Source organism: Indicator indicator, chromosome 3 (genome assembly GCF_027791375.1).
Source record: "Indicator indicator isolate 239-I01 chromosome 3, UM_Iind_1.1, whole genome shotgun sequence".
NCBI lineage: Eukaryota > Metazoa > Chordata > Aves > Piciformes > Indicatoridae > Indicator > Indicator indicator.
In genome coordinates this window covers 24,440,812-24,464,708 of record NC_072012.1, presented here as the reverse complement: position 1 = coordinate 24,464,708, position 23,897 = coordinate 24,440,812, and the positions used below count along the sequence as shown (strand labels likewise).

Genomic DNA, 23,897 nt, shown 5'->3' with positions numbered 1-23,897 from the left:
AGTAAGACAAAGAGCATAGGTATTGTGCTGGGACAGGATAACAGCAGTAGAAATACGCAGCTGCTGGAAGCAACTAGTGATGGCCTCATGATAGCAGCATGTAATTGGCTTGCATGACTTCTTTTATAAATCCTTTTACCTCAGCTTTCCAAAGGAAAAATCAAGCTAAATTTGACAACAGAAAAAGGGTTACATCTGGGGTCTGTAGCACTGGTAGTCTTCATCCTTGTGAATTCTTGCAAAGCATTCAGCTGCTATAAAAAGACATGCTTAAAAGTTCCTTTTCCAGATCTACATTCTGTGGAGTAGAATGCTACCACTTCATGACAGAAGAAAGGCTACTGCAGCAAACTACAGCCAGAGAGAACAGCCCTGCTGAGTTTTTGAACATTGAGGCCTCTTTCACAGTGTATGCCCCCAGGCAGTCGACATAATTGAAAAGAGCCTGGGCACTGTGCAGGATGAATATGCAAGGGCAATCTTTAGCTGAGGAAGGAATGAAAAGACCACCAATTGTATGAGTCCTAGATCAGCATGACACTGCAGGATTTCAGAGCCACTGGAAAATCCAGGAGAGCACTTCAGAGTGACTGCTGGTACCAGTAACAAAATCCAGGGTGGAAATGACCAAGTGAAGATATCTCAGAGAGAGGAAATGTGTTTGTCTGTGTGTTTATCTGTAGCCTAGCACAATGGTTCCCTGGACAAGATCCAAAGGTATGACAAATGTGCAAAATAATGAGGAGTAATTATAATCTGGGGTACTGAGAAACCATAAACAGGTTGAACTTGTTCAGTAATGTCATCAGCCCCAACAGGTCTGGTCACACACCGAGCATGCTGCTACTCATACTCACAGCTCCTTTCATGTGACAGGACACCAGCAGCCTGGACAGGACATCAGCAGCATGAATATACACCACAGATCCACAAGAATCTAAGTAACTAGAAATAGTTTCAGAGATTTTTTTTTTTCAGATGCAGTACCTTTTCAAAAGGCATATATAATATATAAATAGAAACTTGGTGGGAATTTTTCTATTGGAAAATGACAGTGTTTATCAATCGCCGGAGTAGTTTGCAAAAAGGAAAAAGACAGTTTGGGGCAAATCCCTTGTTCTACAAGCTTTATATGGATTTTTTCATTATTTTGCAATGTAAAGTTCTATTTTTAATAGAAACAATTTTAATTTAAAAATGTGATTTGAAGTAAAATAATAAAATAAAAATTGGAATTAAAAATAATCCAGCTACGTCTAAGCAAAAATTTCAGTTGTTCACTTTCACTGTTTGCTGGTTCAAAACACAAGAAGGAGTCTTTGGCTCAGACTGGCAGAGCTCTAAAGAATATGTAATCACATGAAATCCATGTAATGTGTCAAATCATATGTCATGGTTTTCCTTTCTGTTCCTGCCTTTTCAATTGTCTTCTGCAGATGCCCTAAGAACAGTGAACAAGTAAGTGTATTATGGTCCTAAAAACTTCCTGGTATGTGGTAATCTCTCCTCCAGTTTTCCGGCTTTGCCCACTTCAGTCAGTTTAGATCACAAAATGCCTAATTCTTTCTTTTTTAAAATATTTCTTTGTGTAGACTTTTGGACAGTGTGCAAAGTGTGGAACCTTAATAAAAACACCAGTGAATACTAATTGTGCATGTCTCAGAGGCAGAAGAGATAGAATGGGATCAGCAAGAAATACACAGAAAGTAGACTGAGACTGATCCACACCTGGACTTTTAGTTTGCAATTCAGAACACTGACCCTAGGCAACAGCATCTTGTATGCTGAGCACAGTAACTGCCCCATAATCAGTTACACACTCCAGCTGCATGGTTAGAAACCACAACGCTGTACCTTCAGAGACTGCTGGGGGTATGGCTTTGGCCACTGAGGTTCATGTGTTTTTCATGCATCTACAAGTACCAGCAGGCCATGAATGCACACTCTACAGTGGCTTCTTGCCACTCCTCCTCCTTCTCCAGCTCCCCATTCCAACACATCTGCTTGTTCTTCTGCAATGTACACTACTACCAGCCAGAGTCATCTGGTTATTTTTAACTCATTCACCCTGGTGGTGTGGTGTCAGGTGCTCCTTCTCATGTCACATAGTCCTGCTGATCCCACAAAGCAGGGATGTGAATACAGACCTGACTCTGTTTTCATTCACATGCTTTTGAGTCGATGCAGTCAGTGACATTCTAAGAAAATGAAGGAAGGTCAGTGATCTCACAATACCATAAAAAGACTGGCTTACAAAAGAATAAGGATGTTCAGCCCAGGCATGAATTTACTGTGAGGAGAGGAGCCCTTAGCTCTTCTCTTTCTGTTAGCACTAGGAGCAGCAACCATATGTTTGTACAGTTCCCACAGCCACAAAAGGTCTGGATTCAGTTTTGCCGGTTCAGTAAGAAAAGGTCAGTCACACTAAGACACACATGCAAAGAACGGATTTTGTAAATCTGTTACAAAAATATCCAACTTACCTCCTTCTCTTTGAACTATGTGGTACAGATGAACCATATGCAGGATACTCTCCAGATCTTGGTCTTGGTAGCCTTTCTCATGCATATCCTCCACTGAGTCTGGATAGATGACTTGATCACGTAGTGTTCCAATGGACATGTAGGGCCTGAGAAGCAATAGAGAGAAACCAGTAATCTGGAGCTGGCTCCAAGTGAGCACATCTTGCCAATGCTCTCTGAGCAGAGCCTACTGCTTTAAACACCACCTTAGTAAAACTGGATTTATCTGTGGGTGCATTGTGGATGAATAGTTTTCTTAGTTTACCCTAGGGAGAATGTATTGTTTCCACAACAGCTGATTATAGAGCAGCAACAGGGGTAGTATAAGCATGAAAACAAAATGACAGATCAGGCAGAATAACCTTCTATTTCATAGCCTGTTCCAAATACTTTCACTTGGAATCAGGGAAGCTATGCTATATTCAAGATTTGTTACACTTAGAGGTTTAGAAGCTGAATCAAGCACTCACATGCCAAAAGCAAATTTAAACAAAAATCTTGCAGTTCAAACTGGAAAAGACTCCCATGGTGCAGCACAAGACATCCAAATCAGGCAGGACGGCATTGAAAGACTTCTTTGCACGCTACTACTCTGGACTGCAGAACTGGGAACTGGCTCTAGAATCCAGTGTAACACTTTTGAATTGCCAAACAGCATACAAGAGAGAAGTTATCAGCTTAAACCTCCCAGCATCAGCTTTCCTTTGCCAAGCACAAGACTGAATTGGTACATGAAGCAGCTTCTGAATCACCACAATCCCAGACCAGGTAATACCATCTGTCTTACTAAGACAAGCTACCTCTACTTTGGAGCCAAAGTCCTCAATTACATTTGTGCCCCTGCAATGGCTATGGGCAATCTCCATAATGAGACTGTGCCCAGCCTCTGGTATAGCTCAGGCCCCAAAAATTCTCCTAGTCTCTAAATAAAGGCAGTTCAAAAGAGAATTTTACACATCTCTAAAAGATACCAGGCCACTCAGGCTAGGAAAGCAAAGGCAATCTAAGACACATCTATTTGACCATCTCTATTGCTGCTCTTGTTTTAAGGATTTCTTGTGAAGCAGAAAGATACATTCTATCATACAGGAAGCCAGCAAGTGCACCTGGGCTCAGAAAAGTTTAAATCAGGCTGTGCATAAGACTTATTTAATTTAGGTGAAGCTGCAGGTAAGGGCAAGGAGGACAGAGTTACCTATCATATAATTTGTCTGGAGTATAATACCTTATTGCTGTGAAATATGATCCTCCAATGACTTGCAGCTCTGAGATTTAACCTACAGCACATCTGGGAAGGCAATGTATCATGCCAGGATACTGTTGCCATGCTGTTTATCGGGTCACTAGCACCACTTCCTGGTACAACTGTATTTTCCTTGTTGTCTCCCATCTAAACATATCAGTAATACTAAGCATGGCTCTCCCCACCTAGCCTGTAAAAAATAAAGAAAATCTCAGTCTGCAGTAGAATAGCAAGTACTGATTAACTAGCAGAGAGCAAGAATGGCTCATGGTTACAGATCTGTCCAAGGAGGTGGGAGAGCATGCTCTGCCTCCCTCCTCCTACAAGGAACCACTCATATCTCTGAGGGAACGCTTCATCTTCCTCATCATGAGATGCCTCATTTAGGGCTCCAAATCTTGACAATGGAGAGGGCCACCTGTGTAGCTGGTGGGGATGGATTGCCTTCTGGGCATGTTTTCTCTCTCAAAAGGGGACAGAGCCCAGACAACTAAATTAGATAACTAACTTCTGTAGTGCTAAAGTTTGCAAACATCTCATCAAACTCTCATAATCTCATACTAAACAAGATTTCTCTTTTGATAACTTGAAGACAATAACTTCCTTACTTACCATAGGTGCCACAAAGTCAAATATACTAAAGCCTGTTAAGCATCAGCTGTTACTGTAAGTGAGGTTACACAGTGTGATACCTAGACATTAAGTAACATATGGGTAACTGGATACAGCAACAGTGAAATCTTGGCTTTGCCAGTAAGCTCCTCGCTAAAATACTGTTTTCATTAAATTTTTAGCAGTCTAAATAAGAGAAACAGCCTCTTTGTCCTGAAGTAATACTTGAGTTTAACTGGATTTAATTGATTTCTAGTAAAGCTCTTCCTTTCATCCAGAGTGTCTGAGTCCAAGTCTCAAAGAAAGCACTCTGTACAGACTCCAAAAGCAACTCCTCTGCCATGGAGGTAATAGCTCTGTAATTGTTTTCTTTCTCTGCTCCCTGAAAAAAATGATTCCTACACTGGTTTGGAGAGATGGAATTTATGGTCAGTAACCCTTTTTTAAAGCTCCAGAAAGCTAAGAAAATTTACTGATTCTTGTCTGAGTTTTTGGAATTTCAAGGCATTTATCCAAAGAGACATTTTAAGTCATCATAAATCCTTTTTTCATTTAGTTTGATGGTTTCATTGCACCACCCATTTTTGTTTGGTTTACTTAGTGCCTGGCTCTGCAGAGCTGTAACTTCATTTTGATAGTAGCAAGCAAGTGATCCCTAAGACTTATGACTTCCCCTTTGAAGTACCAGCTTTAAAGAAAGATGGTATCACAAGCTGCATCATGAAGCCTGTGGTATGGACAATTCCCCAGCACCCTACTGACACATGACATTGTGTACAATGTTGGGAAAATATTAGATAAATCATAAGGGGAGGTAGAGCAAATGTGGCCAAATGATATTGTCTCTTTATTGCAATTAGCTCTGGGAAGGGAGAAGGGGGTAGGTGCTACAAAACATGTTGGAGTACACACCAGTCACTTGTCTTTCCAGACAGAGGACTCACACTGAGCTGTTAGACCTAAAGAGAGGTGTATGCCAATTCAAAGGCATAGTAGCTTAACACTGCACCTGTAACTAAGCTAGGCAGTAGTAACATCTTACTAGATGTTAACAGAATTACTATTCTCTGATGTCTTCAAGAGCAGAGGACTTCACACTTTTGGGTATCAAGTGAAGGAAGATGTCTTACTTAGATGCAAAGAAAATTCTGTTTCAGAATCAGAACAAGACATATCCACTTGAAATGTTTGAAAATACTTCCTGAATGTATTCAAACATGTTTTCATCTTTCATGCAAAATAAACTGTGCTGTCAGAATTGATAACCTGTTTGACATCCATAACATGCCAACCATATCCTGGGCTGCATCAAGAGTGGTCAGTAGGTCAAAGGAGGTGATTCTCCCCCTCTCCTCTGTTCTTAGGAGTACCTGGAGTACTGCGCTCAGCTCTAGGGCCCCCAGCAAAAGAAGGACATGGAACTGTTAGAGTGAGTCCAGAGGAAAACCACAAAGATGATCAGAGGGCTCGAGCTGAGTTGTTTGGCCTAGAGAGAAAGGAGACCTTAGAGCGGCCTTCTAGTACTTAAAGGGGGGCCACAGGAAAGATGAGGAAGAACTCTTTGTCAGGGAGTGTAGTGATAGGACACAGGGTAGTGGCTTTAAACTGAGAGCAGATTTATATTTGATGTAAGGAAGAAATTCTTCACTGTGACGGTGGTGAGGCACTGGAACAGGTTGCCCAGAGAAGCTGTGGAAGCCCCCTCCCTGGAAGTGTTCAAAGCCAGGCTGGATAGGGCCTCAAGCAAACTGGTCTAGTAGGAGCTGTCCCTGCCCACAGCAGGAGGGTTGGCCCCTCCAACCCAAACCATTCTAGGATTCTATGAATATTATTTTAAAGAACTATAGCAACTAATCAGTATGCATTATGAAAGTCTATAAAGCAATCCAAATGGCCAGTTTTAATTATAAGCACATTAGAATAAGAAAGGGATCAAAAATATATCTTAATTAAGTGGCTGGTGTCAATAGTTAAGGGATATTTGTCCAACATAAATCCCCAAGGAACTGCTTTGAGGTACAGTCTGAAGTTCACCTTGCCTTCCTTGGAACAAGCTGTGATTAACACTTCTCCGTATCAGGGAAAACCATGTGGCTTGTGATTCTGGAACCCATCAGCATGTCCCTGACTGAGCCATCAGGACCTGACTTGCCATGTGGTGCCCAAGTGCATCTGCAGTTATTATTGCACTATTATTCTCACAAATATGCAAAGTTATGTGGGAAAATTCTGTGCAATGCAACTATAAAGTCTTGACTGACCCATCTTTCAAGTTTCTGCGTCTGCCTGACAAGGTGCTTTGCTAAGATATCCAAGTGAGGGAAAGGGGAAAACTACACCTGGGATTCCCCTTTGCAGATAAATTGCAGCTTGCATTTTCAAAGGAGATTGAGATGACTTCAGAGTGCTTTCTTTGACATCTCAAATAAAATATCTTGCAAATTTAAGCACCTCTATTTAAGAAGAGGATACTGGAACCCAAACTCCATCCATGGAGGTATCTTCCTTGGAAACTTGGAAGATCTTAAGGAGTCAATGCTCACACTGAAGAATCTCCAGTCCAGAAGGCCAGTGGCACAGGTCATACCTACAACCGTCCCCACATGCTGTCTAATTCCCCAACAGGTCCAGTACAGCATGAATATGAAAGAAACAGTTTTAAGTCCAGCACAAAACATTGCAGTTACCAGAGATGCAAGGTGAGAGGCTATACAGCAACTTATGGTTAGCAAATCTCTTCCAGGAACTAGGTTCAGCCTAAATTCTTCTCAGCTTGCAGGGCATCTGATTTCCATTTTTCTAGGCTAGCATCCAAGCTAAGGAGGAATCAAACGGAGGGCACCTTCTAGTCTTCCCACTGAAGCAAGGAAACTGCTGCCAAGAGGCAGGAATCATGTGTCTAAAGAAAATGTTATTGAAAATTGCCTAATACATACTATGCCAGTCAGAGTCCTCAACCATAAAGAGGGAGACTTTAGCAGAAGTCCTTTTATCTTGTATTATTGATTAATTCTTCCCCCAGTGCTCTTTAATATGAAGCATCTAAACTTCAGTAAGAGCTGCCTCAGACATATATTTAGAGATTCCTATAGATTAACTCTAGGTGGCTCCCTTTACCTACTACAAACATTTTTGGGGGTAATTCTCCCAAAGCACTAAGTCTCTGACTATCTAGGGAAACCACCTATATTTAGGACTTTCCATTACCTTGCTGGTACAAAGATCTTAATTTTAAGAACTCTATGGCCATGCTCCTAATTTAGGTCAATAGTAAGAACTCCGTGGTTCTTCACATGGTTTTCAACAGCAGCAAAGCTTGATCAACAGTGACGCTCAAAAAATGCTGACCTCCACAAAGTAAAGTGATCTAGATTGCTAACAGTTCTTAGATGATATTAATATAATAAGCAGGAAAAAAACGAGGGGAAGGGGAGGGAGGGAGAGAGAGAGAAACAAACACAACCCAAAAAACCCCAAAACACTAGAACTTTGAGAAAGTAAAAGGTCTGGAATGACTGTCAGTTAAGTTCTTTTTAAGCAATATTGTATCCACTACTCTCACACAGAACATTTTATCAACAAAGAGTAAAAAGAAAATAAATAATATACTATTGAGCAACATCTTTAAAAAGTAACAGATCCGTTTATTGCATTTTATGTAGTTCAAGGGATATTAAGGCCAGCTAAAGTTTTAGCAACCCTTCTAAATATATAAATAACTGATAACTCTTTAAAATACCCTACACTGAACTTTCCTCTCCACTCATACAGGACTAGCCATGAATATCCTCTAAATATTTCAGATAGATCAGTTACCAGAATAGAATAGAATCAGTTTATAGCCATTAACATAGTTAATAGGGAATGAAATACACAGTATGAAAGGCTGAAGTCTCAATGCATATCATTACAATCTGACATCAAAAGCTGAAAAAAAAAAACCAAAAACACACTAATCACTGGCAAAGAAGCTATGCATATTTCTGCAAGAAAATAATTTATGAGAAAATAATAACCAGAAAGGTAAAAGAAGCCACTAATTTAAAGCACTATCCATGCTCAAGTATCATCTCATCTCATGATTTACTTATTCGCCATTACCAAGATCACTTATAATATAGCTAGAACTCGTCAGGTGGCCTAAAAGTTAAAGGCAAAGAATTCACAGAATTATTCACTCAGTTTATTTGTATCTCGCTGTAGGCAGAGAAGACAGAAAGAACACACGCGTGATTAAAAACAAAACACCCAGACAATTTCTACAAAATGAGAGGCAACTGCAATATGACATAATTATACTTCCTGCAGTGAATCATGTCAACCAGACATAAAAGAAACCCCCTCTCCCACTTCTTAAGCATCCCGTTTTTGCAGGTCCTATCTTTCCATACCTCTGACAGTCCTGACTAATTTGGATGCATGACCATGTAGATCAAATTCATTGAAGAAAGAACAATGAGTTGTTCTGGACAAGATTCTAGCCTGCCAGTTCCACCAGGCATACTCTAGCCTAAGAGGTGTTTCGAGGTGTTTCAGTGTAACACAATGAGCAAGGCAATTTCCCCTTTTTAGAAAGACACCAAATTACTCATGGTTTTGCAGAAGAGAAGTGACACCTTACTTCACAGAGAAGAGGAAGTGTACAGTGAAGCCTCTAGAGCAGAGGCTGCTTTTTCTCTGGGTTTCTACAATGTTTAGTTGTCCATGTTACCGTTTTCTCCATGCACTGGGATATGAATATGCAAGTAATGGTGTGTCTCCAGTGAAATACCCCATCAACAACTGTGAACTCACACACTGCACTGACCTCCCTCTCTAATCCCCTATAAAATGCTCCATTACACAGGACAGAACATGACAGAGCAGAATACACCATATATATGGATACATGGAACATTATTATAGCCATTTTATAAGCACTACAGGTATCTGAGAAGGCCATCAGGGAGCTGTAGCAATCTTTAGCAGAAACAAAACAATTAATGCAAATCGTTAGCCAGACAAACAAGCCTGGAAAAGTCATCCCTTTTGGGAAAGATACGCTCCCACCTGAACTGCCAGAAAAACCCCACTTGATATGCAGTTCCACAAGACTAATGCATAATTAATGACTCAAGAACTAAGAACTGAAAATCACAAAATCACAGAATGGTACAAGAACTAAGAACTGAAAATCATAGAATCACAAAATCACAGAATGGTAGGAGCTGAAAGGGACATCTGGAGATCGTATAGTCCAGCACCCCTACCAAAGCTGGATCACCTAGGGCAGATCACAAAGGAACTCATCCAGACAGATTTTGGAAGTCTCTAGAGGAGACTCCACAACTTCTCTGGGCAGCCCATTCCAGCGCTCCATCACCCTCACAGTGAAGAAGTTTTTCCTTATGTTGAGCACAACTTCTTGTGTTCTAATTTTTATCCACTGCCCCTTGCCCTGTCACTGGGCACCAGTGAAAAGAGACTGGCCCCTTGTTCTTCACACCCACCCTTAAGGCATTTATTCATCACCTCCCCCTTCAGTCTTCTCTTCTCTGGCTAGATAGCCCCACGTCTCTCAGCCTTTTCCCATAAGACAGATGTTCTATTCCCTTAACCATCCTTGTAGCCCTCCATTGGACTTTCCAGTAATTCCCCGCTTCTCTTCACTGGGGAAGTCCAGAATTGGACACGATACTCCAGATGAGGCCTCTCTAGGGCAGAGTAGGGAAATCCAGTGTTCTGGGCACTACTCAGCGTTATTTGCAGAAGAGACTCATCTCACTTAAAAGTTACGCATCTGATCCTGAGTTAGTCACTCCAGGCTCTCTTTGTAGTCCACAGAGTCCTCTAGTGAACTGGTACCTCCAGTAGGTGTCATGTTTGTCCTGGGACACAGGATGAACAAAACAGTGACCTGAACTGGAAGACTGTTGTGTACTGAGAAGTTAGAGATCTGCAGAATAGTTGATATGAGTAGGCACAAGCCAGTGCTATACTTTGCTGCACCATGTTGGGCTGTATTGTACATATAACTCAGCCTTTAGCCTGGCACTCCACTTATCAGTTGGCTGCAGGATAAACTTTGCCAGCTACTTGTAATGAAGGAGTCTGCATGGAGCAGACCTTGGAATCAGCAATTACACCACCTGCATGTCCTTATCTTTATCTTGCAATGAAGCAGCATGTTCCCATGCTATTATCCTTTTGTTTGATGTAGAAATGATAAATGGAATTGTTTACTTTTCAGAAAATCCTAGCAGGGCACTAAAGACCATAATGCCAAGGAACCTTAGCATGGGTGGAATCAAGTACAGAATGCCACGCTGCGACTAAAGGTGTGTCTGACGCTGTGCAATTCAGGGTTCCTATCACCTTGGATAAGATGACCTCTAGAAGTCCCTTCCAATCGCAATCATTTTGTGACTTTGTGATTTTCTATGCTAATCTCTAATAAAAGGAATTAATGTATTACAGAGGTTGAATACCATCCTTACTGGCATCAACAATGAACATTTTCACTGGTGCTCGGTAACAGTGGATGTTCCTCTAAATGTAGACAGTTCACAGTTCACTCATAAACATCACAGACTTTTAGCTGCCTAAATGAACAGAGACAAATTCCACCTTTGGTGTATGAATTGATGGTTTATAACTTTAACTTGATGGGAGTTGGGGGGTTAAACAGTTGTATAAAGAAATGGCCAACAATCTTCTCTCTGGAAGGTTGGTAGCTACTGCTGAATACTGCACTGTCTCCAAGAAATACAGACAGAATCACCATGCTGAATAAAACTTCAGATTTACCTTGGAAAGCACAGTGAGTTGGAGGAGGGACAGAGGATGAGATGCTTGGCCTGCAGGCAGGCATGGGACTAGACCCTAAGAAATGTGTGAGTGAGCAGACCATGGACAGGCTCAGAGAGGGCGATCTAAGTTCACCTTGAAGCTAGGAAACCGTTCTGGGGCCCAGAAAACAGGGCAGACAAAAGGCAGAGCCTGGGCAATGTGAGAAGGAATACCAGCTTTTCTTCAAGAGAAAGTATGTCTACTATCTGGATATTCAAAGGCATAGGACACTGTAATGAAAATTTCTGATTGAAAACCACAGCAAGAACAAGGAGAAAGGACTTCCAAGAGAAGATGATACAGTTGTTATTAAAGCTTTCAGCTGTCTTCTCAAAAAGCCAGCATCATTTTGATCTTTTCATACCAAGCTTTTTATGTCAGGCAGGTTTTGTAGTTGATCTTTCCCAGTGCTTCCTCATGTTATGTGGCCAAGTTGCCTCTCATAATTCAATATGAACAAGGCATTTGAAGCATGCTTTTTGACATTCCTAGGTAAAATAATATTGAAATAATAAGCATTTGCCACTCTGTTCATTTATCAGAGATTTTTTTTGTTGCACAGCTGCAATGTAGGGCATTAAGCTGGAAGTAACTGCTCAAACTGGAGACAGTAATGGCAATTTCTTGGCAAATACTAGGTCATGTGAATGCAAGCACCATAAAAGGAGCACCACAAACTTGATAACAGTAAGCATGGCAAAGAAATGCAGTGTGTATGGGAACAGATATCTGTGTAGCGTGATGTGAACTGATGACAAGTACTGCAGGAACAAGGTAAGGTGGTTGTGTACTATCAGCAAAGTGCTGAAGGGCAGTAAGAGTTGCTAATGCAGTGTTGGCATGTGCAGTCAGAGCACAGTTCAATTTCATCTGAGCCAACTAAAGGGATACAAACAGAGCAGTACGAGCTGACAAGAATTCTGATTTGAATCAATTCCTTACCAACTAGGGCACCCACAAGTGTTACTCTCTCATTCACGACTGGTTAATTAGGAGTGCAAAGAGGTGGTTAACACAGATTAATTTTACTTTACAAAAGAGGGATAGAGAAGTAGAAGAAGGGGTAAGAACACATAGTCTGCCAGGTACTGAGGCCTCAATGAGATGTTCCTAGCGCTGATCCATCCTTGAAAACAAGCTGCTTCTGGCACCAAGTGATGCTGGACTGTGTAAAGCCTCTTAAAGTCTTCCTCCTCTTTTACAGGCCTGTCACGGACAGTAACAGAGCCACACTCCCAGAAACCCCTGGGCCTCTCTCTCCCTGTCCTCAGATAGGGCAGTTTGTCCCATCAGCATCCACCCGAACTGTGACAGATAAAGGACAAATTCTGCATGGTCTGGCCCTATGTAAGGGCAGGAGAAAAAAAATCTTACCATGATTCACTGTAAAATCTAAAAAATGCAGTAAAATTATGCTAAGTAATCTAAAAAGATAAGAAAATATAGGGAGTCTTAGGGCTCAGTTTTAAAGCCCAAGTAAAGCTAACTACAAAGCACTTGCAGCACTGATGAAACTTGGAACATAGAATGAGATAATTCTCTTTTTGACAAATCACAGTTTTATGTGAAGCTTTTATGCTTCAGCATAAACTCAGCAACGACATAGGAATTCCCATGCATTTCTGGAATACTACACCGAAACTTTACAGAGATGAAAAAAAAAATCTTTTCAGCAAGCTCCTATTTACTGTGGAATATTTTTTTATGTAGTCATCACTGTATTCTCCACCATTCACTGTGTGGAGGCGAGGTTCCTACATCTGACTGAAAGAGAGCTGATGCAGAATAGAATTCAGCCACAGGCACACAGAAGTAAGCTCTTACCAAGCCCACTGAGAGCTGTCTCCCATATTACAGAATCACAGCATCAGTCAGGGTTGGAAGGGACCACAAGGGTCATCTAGTTCCAACCCCCCTGCCATGGGCAGGGACACCTCACACTAGATCAGGCTGGCCAGAGCCTCATCCAGCCTGGCCTTAAACACCTCCAGGGATGGGGCCTCAACCCTGACAACCTATTCCAAGGTCTCACCACTCTCATGGTAAAGAAAAAAAACTTCTTAGACCAGAGACATTGTATGTGCTTAAACACAGCGATGTCATTCTAAGTAGCTGCTCTGACAGACATCCACCAATTCAAAAGCATTCTGTGATACCACAGTTCTCACCTACTCACCTAAAAAAAAAAGTGAGGTAGGTTGAATCCAGGTGGTACCATTCTACCACCTCCCAGATCCTCTCAGTGTAGAACATATGTTTTCCCTACAGTTATGCTGAAACACATTCATGATGAAATGTATGTTTTCCAGTCTGAAGTTTTAGAATTATGTCTAAAAAATAAAGGTCACGCTGATCAAGTAGCAATTTGCACAGGGTTAATAAGCAAAATGATTGTACCAGCAGGACCTTCCAAAACAAGCAGATATAATTTTGAGACTTAAAGCAAATTAAAAGCCACTACAGAAATTCCAAATATATTCTACAGCCAGGGATAGATAAAAAAACCCTACTGAATGCATTATTTATTTAGGTCATAAATAAATGAACAGGCAAAAAAAAGTGTCTGGATTACGAAAGGCAATCCACACAAAAGCCCTAAAAATCCAGCTGATGTGTTGCAGGTATGGTTCAGAAATCTAAAACTGAATCTCCTTGAAGTCATTATTAGCATGTCAAATAGTCATCTAAGACTCTAAGTCCAAATAACAAACATTGGGGAAAAAAGCAATTCAGGATTCGCAGGGACAAACTAATAAATCTCATTGAATGTTGTCCTATATCAACCCCTTCAGCCACATTCACCCACAAATCCCTACAAGATTCACAGTCCCTTTCAAAAAAAAAAAAGACATTTGTAAATGCCAGGCCATGCTTCCAAGCCTAAAGAACCCATAACTGGCAGAGCTGAACTGTACTCCAAAGCAATATCTTTCAAAATCAACATCTTTCAAATTCAAAATCTTCAGCCACAGATTTTTGTTAAAGAGTCCTCTCTATCACTTGTTGCCCCCTTTACCCAGATACCATTTTTCCTTTGAGAATGGAATACTTCTGCACTGCCTAAAAAGCCCTCCAGGAGCACAGAGCTCACACAGAGCCAAGCAGTGGCAACATCATGTAGCTGTCCCAAAGACATCATGTCAAAAATGCTTATGTCTGGTTCCAGCTCCTACAAGGAAAGCAGTAGCTGTGAATTCTAAGTATCATTCTGACTCTTTCCTGGAAACTCTGAAATATTGTTTTGAAAAATATTTAGTAAAGCATTTTTTTCCAAATTCCTGAATGAAACCCTCACATGGCTCAAGAAAAAAAAGGCAATAGTTAGCAATAAGTTATGCATACATCTGAACAAATTATCTATAATGTGCTTTGTTCTGTTCACCTGCAGGAAAATCTACATCAGTTAATATTTTCCATTCAGATAGCTTGTAATGTGGGAAGAAATGAACTACAGAAATCAATCAAAAATTCTGTCTGACTTTGACTTTGCAAAACAAGCTATTTAGAAGCCTCAAAGGAGATATTCTAGAACATTACATTTTGTTCTGAAAGTCCAACAGCAAGTCAGAACACAAACAAAGCACACAAAAAAAGCCATGCTTCCCTTAGTGAAATGATCACGTTATTAAAAAAGCAAGTTGCAGTTAATATTGGATCACATTTTGGTCTTGTAGCGTAGAAGTTAAAGTACTGAAAATTATTTTGAACAATTCAGCATTTACAAATCAAAACACTCTTTGGTTTAATCTTTGGTTTTAAAGTGAAATAATAATTTAGCTCCGAAATCAATTTCTTTAACATTCTACTCTGTTGCTATAATCCAAATCATCCAGGGGATCCTGGGCTCTGTTACAAGTGTATGTGAGCCCTTTCCAATGACTGAAGATTTGCATCACCAGTGAGAAGGGATCTCTCCACAAAGCTAAGGTTGTGATCACCACCTTTTAACTTAGCTGTATAGATTGTAAATGAGAGAAGAAATGTCAAAATTCATGTAACCAGAAAAAAAAGGTATTGCCCTGAACAGAACACATACCTTTGTGGTATATAAAACATATGCTGTGGAGGAGGTTTGTAGAGAACTCCTCCATACACAGGCCACAAACCACTTAAAATTCTGAAAAGCGAACTCTTTCCACAGCCATTAGGTCCTGTGATTAAAAGATTCATCCCTTCCTCGACCTATAACAGCAATAAAAAAAATAAAGATGTTACTGTGCAGTGTATGTGGTACAAGACAGTCTAATACCCACAGAAGAAGTTACATGAGCATTTATATCAAATTATTAACCCATTTCATCAATTACCTGCACATATTTATTCAACTATTCTGGAAACAGTGGCATTAGACATAATATATGAGCTGAAATAATGAAAATAATTTATATAATGTCTGAGTATTTCTATAAACTACACTGATTACATCACAATGTCAATACACCAGTTAGAATTAATTATTGTAATGCAGGTTAGGTCCCAAGGTATTAACAGCATACAGAGCAGTGCTATACCCACCAGAAATATTATTTTAAGCTATGGAAGCCCGATCAAATTATTTGGAGAATTTAGTTCACATTGCCCTTTCCTGCTTAGTTGCCAGTGCTATTTTGGCTGTGATGCACTTGGTTTTACTCATTTGAATATTATCCTCTGTATATATATGTATACTTACGCATAATCACAATGCCATTGCTTTACATAAATATATGATGTTACATTTTCTGTTGGCTTTGTCTCTTGAGCCAAATAAAAAATAAAACTGTCTCCTTGACCATAAAGTTGTAAGTTTAAAATCTGAAATTACTACACTGAAACCACTGCAAGTTTTGCTACAGCTAGAACTCTATCCTCCTCTATCCTTCCAATTCTTCTATCAACAGAGGTGGTGAGCAGTACTTTAACCAGATTAAAGGACCTGCTGGAATTATTCATGTTCTGATTAACTTCAACTGTTTTTAAAACTAATAATATCTGCACTGGAGCTTAAGATCAGGATATATATGGGAGTAATTCAGTAATTCAAATTGTGACCAGATACTGAGTGGTACTTGGAATAGCTTTTTTTAAAAAATATAGGTTTTTACTGAGTAGAGACTATACTGTCAACTATTAGTTACTGTTGCTGTTTGTGGTCATCAAAGAAAACTATAGACTCAATTTTTCCACTGTTACTGTGAACTCAGAATTTTAGAGGAGCCTATGTGAGTAAAGCATCCCAATTTCACTGAAATTAAGTAAAGATGGATGCAGACTCCCACATACACCTTTGAAAATCTCAGGTCATTTTTTTCACCTGGCAACAGCATCAGAAATCCTTTTTTCTCGTTCTTTGAGCAGGATAAGCTACATATGTCTGCCTCTACTGAGCTACTATGCCTACCTTTCTGGACTTCCCCTTTTATCCTTATGCTCCTCCAAGTACTTAACATAAGATACATGAATTCTGTGCTGTTTATGTTAGTGTGGTGGCAACAATCAGAAGACTCTTGCATATCATCTTACTTTGAAGTTTAGTTTGGAAACCACCACATCGCCATTTGGAGTAATAATAGGAACATTTTCACAAATAATTCCATGATCAACATCAACAACTTTCCCTATAAAGGAAAAAAAAAAAAATTAGAGTGTGTGAAACCTTCCATTAAGCAATGATATGTGACCATCTCTGTGCATGCTGAGAAGTATAAATTCATGAGTTTCAAACAACTCTTTTACATGCTCCAGGTTCCCCTAGTGGAAAAGCTAGATAACAAATCCTAGCTAGTCAGAAAGACACTGTCAGCAGCAGCCAAGAGTGTGCAATGAATCCTAAATCGGATCATAAATATAATGCAGAGTATACATCATAAATATATAATGCACTAAAACGACATGTTTTATTAATAAATTACCTGTATTTAGTGTATTTTGCTTTAAATAGGTAGGCAGTATCAACCGATTAAAAAGTTCAAGGACAGCTTTAGCCACAGGCAGACCAGTTTATCTTCTCTTGAGGATTTAATTAGAAAATGGAATCTACTTTCACTACCAGCTCTGAAACTTGGAGCCCAGTTCAGTCTCTTCCAGCAATGACAGCAAAGAAGAAACCATTTACTGGCTTGCTTCTGTCACTTTGTGAAGCCACAGACGCCGTCAAGGCGTCTTACAAATACTTGCAGAAACCCATATAATATTTCACGCCAGTAGCTACGTTTACTATTTGGATTCCTGGCAAATTTAAATACACAATCTCAGTAAGACATTTGGATACTCTGTAATACAAGGTCATTGAAATAAATTCTTCTGAAGACAGTGAAAAAAATGAAACCAACTCTAACTTCTCAGTTGTCTCTTAATGGACTTCTCTGACAGGACACAAACAGCTGGGCTCCTAGACAAATAGCCCAAACTTCCTTTACAGGCAAGAGATTAAGAGATTTCTCTTCACATTAGAAAGCTGCTTATTTTATAATTTAATCTAAAAAATGGAACTAAGGGAAAGTTGAGTTTATACCAAAGGATCTGGTATATCATTTCCTTCAGCTTAGGGTTACTTTTACATTTTAAATTAAGATGCTCCTTGTTCAATTGCTTCCAACTTTGCCAAACTTCAAGAACCTGGACAAAAATTTCTGCGCCATGTATCAGCCCAAGCATTCTTTTTCCTAAAATATTTTATTTAAAACAGTTCTTTGGTGTCAAACGTTAGATTGTGGATAATAAAAATGTTTTGTTGTTAAAAAAAATTACTTGGATAGAGTGGGGAAATTCTAATTAAAATAAATCTCTGATAAGAAACAGTAAGCTAAGTAAGTACTAAGCAAACTTAATAATTTTCTAACTTCACAATGACTGACTGCAATTTTAGCAAGCTTTTTAAAGTACATTTATATGCAATTAGAAATACAATTTGACAGTATCTCTATTTCAGCTTTAAAATTCTGAATTATTAGATACACTATGTTTAGGGAAATATTACTATCTCTTAAACATATTCTAATAGTTTTCATATTTTCACAATGCTCTTACTGACAACAGTAAATGCCATGCACAAACCAGACATCCCTTAGTTACATAAACTTATATTGGATGATTCAAAAGCCTTTGGGGAAGACAAATATTAAGATTTTTCTCTTCAATCAACACAGACATGTGTATGTGAACATGCGTACTTCATCCACATACAAATCCACTCTGTAGGGATTTCTGAAGTATCAAGACCCAAAGAAAGGAGGAAAAACAGTATTACAATGGGACTTGTCATAAAAGGTCTGAAGCCTGTGTCCTAGATTCAACTGGCCTAAATTCCACTTAAGTCTGTATGCACAATGCTTGGTCTTGGCTAGCTGCCTCTGATAGCCTACAACCACTCAGAAGCAAATGCTAGTCACTAGGACCCAGGAGGAATTCAGGCTGGATGAAATGCATAACTGCAGTGGAATCAAATTTTGGGAAAAGGCTGCAGAGAACAAAGGAGTGGGTTATAAGTATACTAGCCCAACAGGGAACGTGAACAGTGCGCTTGCATATCTGAAAAATGTTTGGGTTTGTTTTTAAAACACAGTTATCTAAAAAAGATCCCCAAATTATTTTGTTGCTCCAGAAATTACCAACCTTTTCTCGAGCACAACCAAATGCAACAGTTACAAAACGCCATTTCTTTTAATGTCAGCCAAATATCACCAAGATCTACAAGACTAAGAGACTAGCTAGCTCCACAGCTATCCATCATGCTGCAGAAGGATGCCTGTTGTGAAGAACCTTGTCAGCAGACCTTTGAGAAATCTGTGCTGAAGGGCAGCACTGTTGAAATTGTTGAAAGAAGTAATTTCATAAAGAGCACTTGCATGCCTTCAGCTCCACTGAGGTTTAAGTTTTCAGAAGCTGAAGGGAGGGAATGAGACTTTTCAACACCACAGATGGGAGAAGCAGAAGGGGTCTGTTGGGAAAATTAGGAAAAGCTCATTGCAAAAGTTGCCTTTAAGTATCTCACAGAGAATCTGGACATGAGAGGAAGGGAGAAGTGGCAGATGATGGAGCATGATAAAAAAAATGGATGTACACAGAAAACACTTTGGGGAGTGTGGAAATAGAAAGACAGTGGCACCAGAAGAATACAGGATAGGGATGGGAAGGATAACCTCATTTGGGAGGTGAGGGGAAGGGTAAAGTTGTCAGGCTATTTTCAGTGGAAAATTCTCACTAAATTACAAAAAAATTAGCAGAGGCTGAATTTTAGTCACTGAAAACAAAGTAGTATTTTAATCAAAAACTACTGAAACAATCTGTCTTTCCGTGCTACCCCAAACAAAATAATCTGGTGTTTGAAGATGAAAGTTTCTCAGTTTTCTGAAAAAAATTAAGTATCTGAGGAAAGCAGGCACTGACTGTTTAAGAATAATAATACCACCACCAGTATTAGTATAGATCAAATGCGTTTTTCATTGAAATATTTGAGCAATGTCGTGTATTAGAAAAGCACTGTGTAAGCACAGTTACAAAATAGTTGGAGGTTAAAATGGAAGGCAGCATGGTCTTCAGGGTATTAAGGCTGAGAGGCTGACTTGTTACAGAAAGAAAACTTCTGTTCACCCCCTGTCCCACTACACTGGCTCCACACACAGGAAAAGACATACAAATATGAATTAATTACCTTTGATTTCTAAGGGCCCATCAATGTGTAATGCTGCTTTATCTTTATTCTTGCTGTTGTTTTCAGCTCCTTGAATAACTGCAGTTCTTTTGTAGATACCTCTGTTCACCTCATCAAAGACTGAAAACATGTTGTAGACTCGGGCAGTGTAGCCTGCTAGCTCTGTAACCTGAGAAACAACAAACGTCTCCTTTCAGTTATACTTCACAAATAACATAACCAAAATGTTTGGCTAAAGATTAATGAAAAACATTCCTAGCTATTCTGAGTGTATCTAAAATGCTATTCAGGAAGGTTCAACAATATCTTTTTCAACACCTATCACTTTCACTCCTTGGGATTCTGTGCTAACCTATATGCCACCCAGAACTCCTACCACTCAGTAGGCAGAGAAAGTTTCAGGGGCCAGCTCCAGTAAATGAGGAGGTTGAAATGACTGCTCTTTTCCATGGATCAGTAGAGTCTTCAACCAGCAGAGTATATCTATTAGCCTACCTGAAAATAAAGGGCCTATCACACAAGAGGAGAGCCAAGATCTCTGCATCTGCCAGCAAAATAAAGCTTTAAAAGAGTGACAAAAATTGGCATCTATACTTCCCTGCATTTCCAAAACCTCCTCTGGGAAAATTGTAATTTTCTGTGTAAAACAGGCAGTACCAGGGCATCCAAATCTATATGGTACAAAAAATAAATTACTCTTCTGTAAACTGCATACTAGAGCACCACAGTTAATTTGAGACCTTACAATAGAACTGGGCATGTTTAAGATGGTAAGGTCTCTTAAGAGGCTTTTTTTTTTTTTTTTGCCTTTTTGTCACAATTTCCACCTGGTGAAGACAGAAACAACAGATCTATAGACCTGATGACTTCCTATTCATTGCCAGCAAAACCACCAAGAGTTCGCAAAGAACTGCCTCCATCTGCTGGCAGCAAAGAATTAAACTCAGACATCTTATTATAAATGTATTCTTAGATGGCTTTAAAATTATGAATTTTTATAAAATTCATACATATAAAAATATACAGAGAATAAGGCAAGAATGTGAGTTCAAGATTACAAAATCATTAGTTTGCTGTGGTTAAATACATACACCCCATGACTGAGTTCACCTGTTGTGGCATATGCAATTTCAATATAAAATCCTCTATAAATTTCACTGTTTGTGTCAGCTTCAGGAGTGCTTGTTCTGGCTACAAGGCCATCAGTTCACTGGAGGTTAACAAATATACACCATCTCAAAAAACTCAGTTTAAAAAGAATAATCATTCAATGTTTCAACTTCATCAGATGTACAATATTTTTCACTATTGGCAATTGCATTAACAGTTGTGAAAATTTTGGGGCTGACACTGTAAGGTCAGTCTCCCCAGTGGAGTCTTTACAGCAGTTTCAGTGTGAGCTCTTGCCAGGGCTGAGTGCTCTGCACAGCATGAACAGTGCCATTTGATAAAGAGAATCCTGCATGTGATGAACAAAACTTATACCAGCTGTGTCCCAGAAGAAACATGGCTTGTAGCAAGTTTCTAAACCATGACCCTAGAAACGCTCTTTGTCAAAACACTAAATACTACCATCTACTGACCTGCAAATTAAAATTGAGCTGACCTCATTTGCACATTGACTTACACTGACTGGAAGGAGTCCACTTTGGTGACTGAGTGAGCAAGAACTAGAACTTCACTACTACTTGAAGTGGATTGAAACACACTGTCCTGTGGAAACTGCCTGAATCATGAAATGGGAATGACAATGTGCTGCAGTGTCTCTTAAAGACTTAAATGTTGAAAATACAGAAACATCAGTGTATAATAGATATTTTGGCAATTTCCTCAGAACAGAGGCCAAGCAGGGGAACACCTAAAGGTCATAATCACAGTCCACTAGAACTCCTTCTGAAAAAAAATCACAGACTGGCTTTGTCAGAGTCTGTATCTGAAGGTGACGAACTACCCCCCTTCACCTCACATTTACAAAGCTGTAGCTATTTCAAATAACAGAATCCATAATCTTTGATTAGTTGCCTAGCTAATGCATGCCTCCTCACACTGCACGGGGAAAACAGGTTCCCACCAAAGGGATGAGCAAAAACCAATTAACAAATGCAGAACTAAGATTCAGAAAGAAATGTTTAGGAGAATAACAGCACTGCCTTACTCCTCTTTTGCTTACCAGCCCACACCTAGAGAAACCTCCTAGAGAGACCACAGATAAAACTCCAACTTCACAAGAATTTGGGTAAGGATCTGAAACAAAATCTTCCAGATGCACATCCCACACTTCTAGACTATTGCTGTCACAAGGTAGATCTTTTCCTGCTAAAATTTCTCTATTTTGCAAAATTATTTACAGTTTACAACCTGAAATTTGTACAATTTTGTGGCCAGGAAGTAAGTATTTACTTATATTTGTTTCATATGAAACATGACTGGAACAGGTTGTCCAGAGTGGTAGTAGATGCCCTATCCCTGGAAACACTCAAGGTCAGATTGGATGGGGCTCTGAGCAACCTCATGTAGTGCAGCAGGGTTGGACTAGATAACCTTTAAAGGTCCCTAACAATTCTATGACTCTGTGATACTTTCAGCAGAAAAGTCTCAATACATTGGAGGCAGACAGCCTGAATTCAGGCATCTGTTCCAAACAGAAAAGGAATTTGAACCTTAGTCACTAACATTCCAGGAAATGCTATTGCTTTCTGATGGCACCCAAACACGGGTATTAAAAATAACATTTACATATTGCGCCATACCGGCAGCTGTGTACTTAGACTCTTCATGGACATAATTCTAAAGATCAAACTACCATTTCAAAGATCTCCATGGATTTAGTTGCGATATAACTTGCTTTTAAAAATGGCATCTTTTTTTTTTTTTTACATTTTATATTAAATGTAAATTCTGTTTTACTTCGTTCTCCCTTCTGTTTCATGTGTGACAGATTTACAGTACCTCTTTGTACGAAGACATAATCCTTTCAACAGCATCTGCTGCAGAGATCAGCAAGTTTCGTGATATAGTAAAAGCTTCTGTTCTTTCACCAACCATTGCCTGTTTCTGGCCATCTTCCAAATCTAAAAGTAAAATAAAGTTTTCTGTCAAAATATTCTTCTTAAAATTATCTCTACAAATTACACTATGATTAGAATGTGAGTCACTATAGGGAAGCTTTCAAATTAAGAAAAAGTTAACACTACTAAGATAACTTTTCAAAAAGAATTGGTGAACATAACTCAGTATAGACAGTTTGGTAACAATGAATAAGTGGGAGTATATGGAATTCATCTTCTTAGCAAAATGTCCTATTCTTTTATACTATTTGTCTACCTATATTTTTTTTAATATATCATTATTCAACCTGAATTTTTCAAAATACAAAAAAGTGAAACCTGAAGCAATGACCTGAAACAGATTTTAACATGAATTTACTGCTTTTTCAATTGTTCCTTTTCAGCCTTACTTATTTAGTGACTTCATGTAAAAGAAATAAATCATATTGATGGAAATTTGGCTACATGATTATATTTCTACAAGAAAGCAACAAGTTCTTTTATTATCAAAGTAATGGTTTAAGTAGAATACCTTTCTGTCATAAAAGTTTCTTTTATTTCATCTGACCCCAGAACAAAGTTGTGATGCTTTATGACACAACATCATATTAGTAAGAAAACTCTTGCTCCAATGAAAGGAGTTGTCTCATACGAACGTGTCAGAAGCATGAAATTATTTACATATAATCCTGCTACCATGGGATCAACAGATTTATACAGCACAGTCAACTTCTAAGGTTTGCTTCTGGAAGGAACCAAGATTTTAAAACAAGTGGCTGAGTATTTTAAGAGTGAATGTTTTTTCAATGTTAATAGTTGCATCGACAACAAAGAGGAAGAAAACACTGTGTTGTAAACCACTCTTCTCTTGAAGAGCTTTCACATAGAAGATTTAGAATGAAAAGTCTTCTGCATCACGTAATATATATATATATATATATATATATACACACACACATATTATATCTCTCTCTATATGTGTGTGTGTATATCTTTACATATTACTTAAGTCT

General features: G+C 39.1%; 1 protein-coding gene across 1 annotated transcript in view; it reads right to left on the bottom strand.

The window, feature by feature from the left end:
* The window catches only part of ABCD2 (ATP binding cassette subfamily D member 2), a 35,583-nt gene that overhangs the window by 6,833 nt on the left and 4,853 nt on the right, over positions 1 to 23,897 (bottom strand). Inside the window, exons 3-7 of the mRNA XM_054399682.1 lie at positions 22,787 to 22,908; positions 19,838 to 20,006; positions 16,708 to 16,802; positions 15,242 to 15,387; positions 2,484 to 2,629 (exon numbers count right to left, since the gene is read on the bottom strand). Of these exons, the coding sequence (XP_054255657.1) occupies positions 2,484 to 2,629; positions 15,242 to 15,387; positions 16,708 to 16,802; positions 19,838 to 20,006; positions 22,787 to 22,908 (678 nt within the window). The remainder of the gene's footprint in view (positions 1 to 2,483; positions 2,630 to 15,241; positions 15,388 to 16,707; positions 16,803 to 19,837; positions 20,007 to 22,786; positions 22,909 to 23,897) is intronic.